Consider the following 8,428-nt stretch of genomic DNA (forward strand, 5'->3'; position numbering starts at 1 on the left):
TTGTTGCAGAAGCTCGTTATGCTGCTGGATCCTGGTAGAAGTGCGTTTGTGCAGAGGAGGTGGTGTGGTTGATATGCCATCTTAGGCTGTTAGAGCGTCTCCGGACTCCGACGAGGCGTTTTTAACCTGATCGGGACAGCGGGGCGGGGATGGAGCCGGCGGAACGGAAAGCAGCGGAACTTGGCGGCGCCGCCCCGTTGCCGGGGGACGAGAGGAGCGGCGGCCCCGAGAGCCGCGATGTTGGGTGGCGGGGGCACGATGCGCGCTTTGATCCGAGCCCTGAGCGGGCGGCGGGCGGCGGCTGCGGGCGGTGAGGAGGGCTGGAGGTCGGGGGTGGAGCGGGCCGTGCCGCGCAGCACGGGATCCTTCGGGGCCGGTGACTGGGAGAGGGCCGGGAACGCGGCGCCCTTGGCCCGGCTGTGCCCCGCCCGGCTACGCGATGGTGCAGCCGAGGTCGGGATAACCTGCCTTCCTTTTCCTAACGCAGCAATAAGCTGTAGGTTCTCAGGCCGCTTCGTGTAGCAGCGCTAGGCCGGGCTGCTTTATGTGTGCGGGCTGCTTTATGCGGCGTGTGCCGCTCAGCGCGCTCCTCTGTGTGTGCAGGTGGCCGCGGGGAGCCGCCCTGCCGCAACCTCAGGAACCGCCATGGAGAAGTTGGGCTGAATCCCGGCTGCGCTCCGACCGACCCGAATAACAGCACGTGAGGAGCGGGGCCGAACTAATTAACGCTGTGTGAGGGGGGTTGGAGGCTTCTTAACAACTCGGTTTGACGCCGTGATGGTATCGCGTGAAGGCATTCCTAAATACCGCAAATAATGAGTGTTTGGGGAAGGCTTTGTCTTGTTCTTTTATTCCCTGATGATGAAGAACGTGTTTTCTCAGCAGATTTCAGGTATGAGTTCCATGACATGGCTCTCGTTGCTCAGGGTCGCCGTGCGGAGGCTGCTGAGCACCTCGCAGTCATCGGTGGATCCAAAGGAAATGAGGAAGTTCCAGCTCCTGGCACACAAGTGGTGGGACGAGCAAGGAGAGTATGCAGCCCTGCATGCCATGAATGACATCAGAGTGCCGTTCATTAGGTGTGGGTTTGAAGACGGGTGTTTTTATGGGTACTGCTGCACTGTAACCTCAGCAAATACTGAGAACGTATCACTATTACTCAGCATGTAAGTTAACAGCATGTCCTGAACCACCCTGTGTTTGCCCTTTCCTGCCAGAGACACCCTGCTCAACATGGGCGGCACCTACCAGCAGGGCAGCCCGCTGTGTGGGGTCAAGATCCTGGATGTTGGCTGTGGTGGTGGGCTGCTGAGTGAGGTAAGAAACAGCACGCTGCTATTTTTCTTGTCTAAAAGCACGTGTATTTGTTGAGTTAACTGTTCCATTTCTAACCCTTGGAGGAGGAGGAGCTCTTCTCTTCCAGTTAACAGTACAGTGTGGGCTCCAGAGCAGTCTGCAGAACCCGGGGGCCGAGAGGTGGAACCAAATGGTTGCACAGGCCCTGAGCAGCGCTGCATCTCATCAGTAGGCCATGGGTAGTTTGTAGGTTCAGCATTACAGATCTGGCCGGATGATCCTGGGAACTTCAGGATCAGGATCTGAAATGAAGTGTTGCAAAGGGACTTGAATCTTTCCCCACTAATTCGTTCTGAGCAAAGTCCTGTGGTCTAATAACAGCCTGTTCTCTGACAGGATGCACAGAACCAGTGCTGCATGGCTCTCTCAGGCTAATAACTGGTGGATTTCGGGTTGGAATAACATACACGTGGTCATGTTCTGCAGCCTGTTTTGGTTTCAGAAGAGGTGATGACTGAGGTGTTAACCTATGAGTAAGAAGACACTGGAGGAGCTTGAGTGACAGCCAAGCCTGCTGCTATCCTAGCAAGCATCAGTGTTCAGTTCTCAGCAGTGAGAAAGCCCCCAGATATAATCATGTATTAAGTGACCATTAAAAAGACATGAGGATTTGCCGTTACAGGTGGATGTTGAAGAAAGTAATGACAGTAATTAAATAAGGCATTGTTTTCCTCCTTTATGTGCTGTGTTGATTTTCCTCCCTTGTTTTTCCTCTACCTGAGGGTAATGTTGGAGGAAACCTTTATTTAGGACAATAAAGTGGGTTCAGGAGTTATTCTGCAAAATACCGTATGTTCTGGTATATAATTTTCTGTCAGAGGTTATTGCTCCCATGCACCAAATCTAAGCCTTCTTATTTTCCTTTTAATTAACACATGAAATAAAACAGCTGGACCAGAGCTCATCATTTACTGGTGTTTGCTTTGTTCCCTGCTGGGTGTTTCCTGCATCATTTATGGACACTGTGAAACTGAAAGCACCTTTAAATAAATTGTTTTCACGCAGGGAATAAATGACACCCTGTATTCGTAGCCTCTAGGTAGACTGGGAGCTTCGGTTACTGGAATTGATCCTCTGGAAGAAAACATCAGAACGGCGGATCTGCACAAGTCATTTGATCCAGTTCTGGCCAAGAGAATACAGTACAGGTCCGGCTCACTGGAGGAGATTGTGGAGGAGTCTGTGGAAACGTTTGATGTAATTGTAGCTTCTGAAGTGGTGGAGCATGTGGCTGACCTCGAAATGTTTATCAGGTGTTGCTCTCAGGTGTTAAAGGTAAGAGCGTTCTTGCTTTCGTTATTGGAAATATGTATTCTCTTTTATTATGGAGGTTTCCATTTGAAGGTATGTGAGAACGCCTCCATCTACATCCCTTTCTCCACCTGGGTGTGTGAGGGCTGAGCTGTACTCCAAAGGTGCGAGTGCAACTTCCCACCTCCAGGAACCTGAAATGGGAAGATATTTATTTCCCCCGCCTGCCTTAGGAAAAGCATTAGTGGCATTGCCTGCTGTTGAGATGTTGCTTTGCTTCCAGGCCTTCATCGGTCTGGTTGCATCCCACTTCATCTAGGTAAAACAAGTCAGTGCTGTTGGTGATGGAGTGCAATGGCTCAAACTGCCTTTAAACTGACTGTAATAACGTGTCTGGTTCAGAAGCTCCTGAATTGCTTGTAGAAGGTGATAGTGATCCTCAGAGACCATCAGGTGTTGTTTTATTTCACACCCTTCTGACTATGGTTCCGTTACCTTGTAGCATAGCTCGTAGATAGACAGCTTAAGCTTTAATGAGAGTAAATTTAAAATGCATTTTCAAACGAATGTTTTTTCTAATGTTAACACTTGTATATTTTAACTAGCCCGGAGGTTCTTTGTTCATTACTACAATCAATAGAACTCAGTTGTCTTATATCCTGGGAATTGTGGTTGCGGAAAAAATAGCAGGCATTGTACCAGAAGGAACACATGAGTGGGAGAAGTTTGTTCCCCCAGAGGAACTGGAGCATCTCTTGGAATTAAGTGAGTACTGGGCTGGGTGATAGGGAATGGGGACAGACACAGTGCTTGCTGTGGCGAGGGGATAGGAGAGCTGCGGTGATGGCTGTTGGCACTACACAGCTTTTCCTGTGTGAGTTACCAGCCAGGTGTGAAGTACTATGTCTGGGTTAGAGACACTGCTGCTTGCTGGCTATTGTATAAAGTAAATGGAGCTGTACAGATGTGGAGATTACTTGAACAAAATCACCATTACAGCCGCCCCGCTGTTGGAAGGCTGAAGCATGGAGGCCGAGTTTTCCATCCTGTAGTGGTGGCAGGATGTACTCTCTGAAGTGGTTCATATCTTCTAGGTCAGGTTTTAGGAAATAACCGTGTTGGCGCTGCAGAGCTGCCCTGCTGCACTGCTTTGTTTGTCATCTTCCTGCTGGGAGAAGGCGCTTTATTTTTGGTTGCGGCTCCACGTTCTTTATAAGTATTATGTTACTGTAAGATTCCTTTAAGATCGTGAAGGTGAAATCTACCACAAGTACAGCAGTCAGTTCTCAAGAAGCAGTGCCATGCTGATTTGATCAAGTCAGCTGCAGGTCGATTGCTTTTAAAAGAGACAAAGTACTGAGCTGGGAAGAGTTCTGCATTGTCCTTCTCTACACATGCTTTAAAACCCTCTCATCAAACATTTCACTCTCCTTTAGTTGGCTGTAGTGAGCCTGATGTATGAGATGGGTATTCTCTTGTAAAGCCTTTGCACAGCACCTTCCAGCAGTGCCATCAGGATTGCGGCCTGCCTCAGCGTGCTGCCGCTTGTTCCTGTTCTCTCTTGAAAAGGAGAAGCAGGTGCAGTGGAGTGATTTGGTTTGACTGGCTGTTTGTTTTCTGCCTTGCCTGCTGCATCCTACTGGGGCATGGCAGGCGCATGCAGTGAACCGAGCGCTGCTCAACAGGGAGCGCTAAATCACGCCTTGCTTGCGCCAAGTTCCTGATTGCACTCTTCTGCCTTTTTATTTCCTCTTCTTGGAGGGATCTGCAAAGTCCTTCCAGAGACATATGCTCACGTTTTGAAGTATGTGATGTCAGTCTGAAGGATGTGTCTGACTTCAATAAAAACTTTACCATTCACCCAGATGTGGTTGTTTGTAGTGCATCTCTTTGCAGTGGCTTACTGTATGGCGTGGTAATGGTGAGGCCGCCGCTGCTGGTGGTGTCTGACAAAAGACAAAACCAGGCTTGTGAAGCACAGTTCCACAAGTGGAAGAAGCATATTTCAGACTTGAAATGCCTTCTTACTTTTCTAGGTGGCTTCTCTGTCAAGACTGTGAATGGGATGCTGTACAACCCCCTGACCGGGTCCTGGAGCTGGATGGAAAGCACAAGCATTAACTATGCCCTGCACGCTGTGAAATCTGGGGATCAGGCCCAGACAAGCCAAACAGAGCCTCTCTCAGAGATGGAAAGCGAACAGCGCTCGGCCACAGCTGGCACCAGCGTGTGACCAGCTGAGATGTGAGCTGATGGACTGCCACCAGGAACAGAAAAGGTTTTACACAGGCACAATAAAGCCTTTTGTAACAACGAGCTTGCCATTTGCATTAATAATATTGGTGCCTTTTTTGGCCAAATATTTTCAGGCAGCCTCAGGAAAAACAAGTGCCTGTTACCTCAGGAATCCTTTAAGATTGAGACGAGCAAAGCTCTGGAAGAAGTGACTTTATCTGTGCCTATTTTAACCTTCTCCCTGTACCCGAATAAGAGACAATAAAGCTGCAAGTAGAACTTTACCAAGCAACTAGAGCGTTTTGCTAGACGCGTGTTACATTAGCAGGCCATCCTAGAATCGAAATGCTGTACCTAGTCACTTGTAAAGATCTTGTTCCAGCATAAGGAAAAGTTCTTATTGAAGACAGGACTTGCTAAATAAAATGGTTGTTTATGGTTGTATCTCTTTCCTTCTCCACTTTCCCTTAGCTTCCCTTCAGCAGGCAGAGAGGTGGCCTGGCTGTTTGTTTTAATTTTCATCCCTGCATGCTGAAACTTTCTTTGTTACTTGGGTATTTCACCTGTTGCAGAGGTTTGGTGGGCTGAATTATTATATTATGTATTTGTATTCTTGCTGCTTTGCTCCATAGTAGTCTTTCTTAGACCGCTTTAACAGAACCTAAACATACGTTTGCAACCCCCCTGCATGAATTCTTTAGGGAATGGAAAATAAGGGGAATAAGTGGTGGGGACAGGAAAAGGTGGTGGCTGCGAACGGTAAAGAGCAGCTGTTTTCAGAATAACTTACTGCAAGATGCTCTCAGTTCTGAATTTCTTCCATTACGCTGAAACCTCAGCTTTAATTAAAAGATTTCTCCAAGTGCTTCTAAGAAATGCTGGAAAGGAATAATGGCATGAAGTTGAGAGGTTCAGAGGCCAAAAGGCCCAGCTTCTGCAATTAACCGGTCTGATGAAGAAGGCTGGAGGATTATAAGTGAGACAAAAAGATGAACCACCATCAAAGTGTTGCTAATGTGGCTGCAGTGCTTTGAGAGGATCTCGGTACCACTTGAGTGTTTTCATATTAACCCTGGTTCCTTGTTTCAAATACCTGCCTCATCACCAGGATCCTGGGAAGGGAAGCTGGGCTCCTCTGGCTTCAAATTGAATGTTGGTCACTTATTACTCATGAGGAGCTGCCAGATCCTCGCTTATGGTGTTTCCTATGTTGAAACAGTCTTGTACTCTGATGCTTCCAGGTGGAATCCCACAGTACATCTTTGTGCCCATATCCCTTTTATTGAAAACATACACACTGTCACATTATATAATGCACATCTTGCCATCATAATCAGATATTTCCTCCCAGCTCTGATGGAAGGTACAATATTGTTTTTATAACCTTTTTAAAATCAATTAATTCTGCTTAGACTGAATGCTACCATAAATTGGAACCAAAATATCTTTTCAGATTATTTTTTTTGTGTGATAAAAATCAACCTGTATTTCCCCTGCTTCCTCCAGGCTATAGGGTAAATCTGTGACCATTTGATCTTCTCACCAACCTTTGTATCATGGTGGCTGTTGTATCACCGCACACCACCATTTTCTTGAAGCAATATAAAACATTGTCATGTTTTACCCTGGCTAGAAGGGCCGGGTTTGTGTCTGGGATGTAAAGGTACCCGACCTATCCTGACTTGCACACGCTGACTGCACAGTCACCTCTCCCGATGACATCAGTGCATTAGGAGCTCAGGATATAGACTTGGTTTGCGTTTTATCGTGCTTTTATTCCCGCATGGAGTCACTCCAGTGATGTAATCAATATTCACCATCTCTAAAAACCACATTATTTTTCCTTCTTAAAAGGATTGTGAAGACCATTAGCGTTCCATTAATAAATTTGAATCCTCTTGTGTCCTCATGAGTTGGGCCGACCAAATAAAGCAACTGTATCATATAAATGTGTAATAGAAGTTATAAGAAAAGATTTGAGGTGTTTGTGCTCCTGAATAAGAATATGCACATCCTGAGGTCATGGAAGTGTGAGTCTGAATTCCTCTGATGGGAGGATGCTGTTGCCAGTCGATACCTGAAAAGGAGGGAAGGTGGGAGCCATTGCCCTGAGCAGCAACTGCAGTGAGTTCTTGGAATGGTTCTGCCCTGGGAAAGCTTCAGATAAAAGATCTGACCACAGAGGTGTGCAGCTTGCCAGCCAGAGTAATGCCATTTGCAGAAAGCAGGAGGCTTCTTGCATGGTCTTTTGTTTGTGCAGAAGGAAAGAACACCGAGCTATTTTCATCATATGGGGCAGTCTCCTGGTGTGAGTCACCTCCGAAAGTGGCCTTGTTTATCAGAAGGTGTGAGGTAAACTGGGACTTACACACAGGTCCTTCCGTGCAGAAGAGAAGTATTTTAAATTATGGTTGTTCTATATTTTCTGTGTATCTGTAGGTTTGTATTTAATCCAAGTTCTCACCGACTCCTTTTCTACATACAAACTGAAACGCAGCACGAACGTTTTACAGCTATACCTTGGCTAATTTTATCTGAATAATTAAAGAGTTGTATATATGAAACCCAAGCTGCCCAGAGAGATCATTAATATTATAACAAAACAAACCCTGGCAGCAACCAGTAACTGTTTCAAAAAGGAACTTGCAGAGCCTGCTGGCTATGATGAGCTTTTTTTCCACACTTTCAGACTCCATCAGATGATGTCTTCTGCAAGGGCTCAGTAAATTTGAGCTGCTTCAAGCAGAAGAAAAGCATTTCTATGCCCCCCAGCTCTTCCCAGAGGATGCATTGCTGGCACACTCCTACCTGAGTGGCAGCATCACTGGGGCTGGGGATGGCAGGTCTCTGTTCATTGGCACTGAGGGGTGGTTTCACTTCAGGCAGAGCATCCCTGGGCAGTGCTTACAGGAGAGTTTCTTCTAAGCATCCAGAGAGATCCAGATCCAGAGAAGATCGCTTAATGCCATGTTGCCTTGGGACTAAGCAGGAAACAATCTGTATCAACTAATGGAGCTGTTAAAGCATTACTTTGCCCAAGCTCTGGCCGCTTGGAAGGAGACAGCAGGAGCTGTGGGGTGGTGAGATGAGGCAGCCACGATGCCCAACTCAGACATCTCATGAGGTCTCAGGCCCCAGTGTAATGTAATGAAGATACAGACACATATGGATGTACCACTACTTGTTCTGATATTCCTTGCCCTAAGAAGTGAGGGGATGAGGTGAATGACATCCAGTGGAGGGGCAAGCTATGTTTCTTCCTCCCATAAATGACAGAGCAAGGCAGATCTTGCGGCCTTCACCCACTAAGATGCTGTGCAGCATCTTAGTGCCAGCAAGGGCACAAGCTGGAATGTCAGCACAAAGCACTGACTACCTGAGCATGAACTGCTGCTTCCTTCAAAGCACCAGCTTTGCTCACCTCGTGCAGGGCAGTGCTAAGGGGAAGGATTTAATGCCTGCTTCCTGCTCTCCTCTCCCACACAACTTGTCACAGCATGTGCTGGACATGATTTGAAGCACAGATTTTAAGAGAGCTCATTTGCCTCTGCAAGTGTGGCAGCTGCCAAGCGGATGCCCAAGACCT

At 47.3% G+C, this 8,428-nt stretch overlaps 1 protein-coding gene across 5 annotated transcripts; it reads left to right on the plus strand.

The window, feature by feature from the left end:
- Positions 1 to 32: 32 nt before the first annotated feature.
- Positions 33 to 5,286, plus strand: COQ3 (coenzyme Q3, methyltransferase). 5 transcript variants are annotated; one of them, XM_085541864.1, is made up of 7 exons: positions 203 to 496; positions 604 to 700; positions 927 to 1,079; positions 1,218 to 1,317; positions 2,389 to 2,631; positions 3,213 to 3,372; positions 4,644 to 5,286. In XM_085541864.1, the coding sequence occupies exons 1-7, from the start codon at positions 238 to 240 to the stop codon at positions 4,838 to 4,840; spliced, it is 1,209 nt and encodes a 402-aa protein (XP_085397990.1). In that variant the 5' UTR covers positions 203 to 237; the 3' UTR covers positions 4,841 to 5,286. The 5 variants fall into 5 exon arrangements, with proteins under 5 accessions (XP_085397993.1, XP_015714352.1, XP_085397990.1 ...); XM_085541866.1 differs by having other exon boundaries at positions 203 to 310; positions 927 to 1,109; XM_015858865.2 differs by having other exon boundaries at positions 203 to 310.
- The last annotated feature ends 3,142 nt before the right edge of the window (positions 5,287 to 8,428 follow it).

Source organism: Coturnix japonica, chromosome 3 (assembly GCF_054131305.1).
Source record: "Coturnix japonica strain WE chromosome 3, WE-NBRP24, whole genome shotgun sequence".
NCBI classification, from domain to species: Eukaryota; Metazoa; Chordata; class Aves; order Galliformes; family Phasianidae; genus Coturnix; species Coturnix japonica.

What these genes read in the sequence shown, in the direction of transcription:
- COQ3 (XM_085541864.1), top strand. Translation starts at nt 238, where the DNA reads ATGTTGGGTGGCGGGGGCACGATGCGCGCTTTGATCCGAGCCCTGAGC. An exon ending in GTTGCTCTCAGGTGTTAAAG is followed by an intron (nt 2,632 to 3,212) that starts GTAAGAGCGTTC and finishes TATTTTAACTAG; the next exon opens with CCCGGAGGTTCTTTGTTCAT. An exon ending in GGAGCATCTCTTGGAATTAA is followed by an intron (nt 3,373 to 4,643) that starts GTGAGTACTGGG and finishes TTACTTTTCTAG; the next exon opens with GTGGCTTCTCTGTCAAGACT.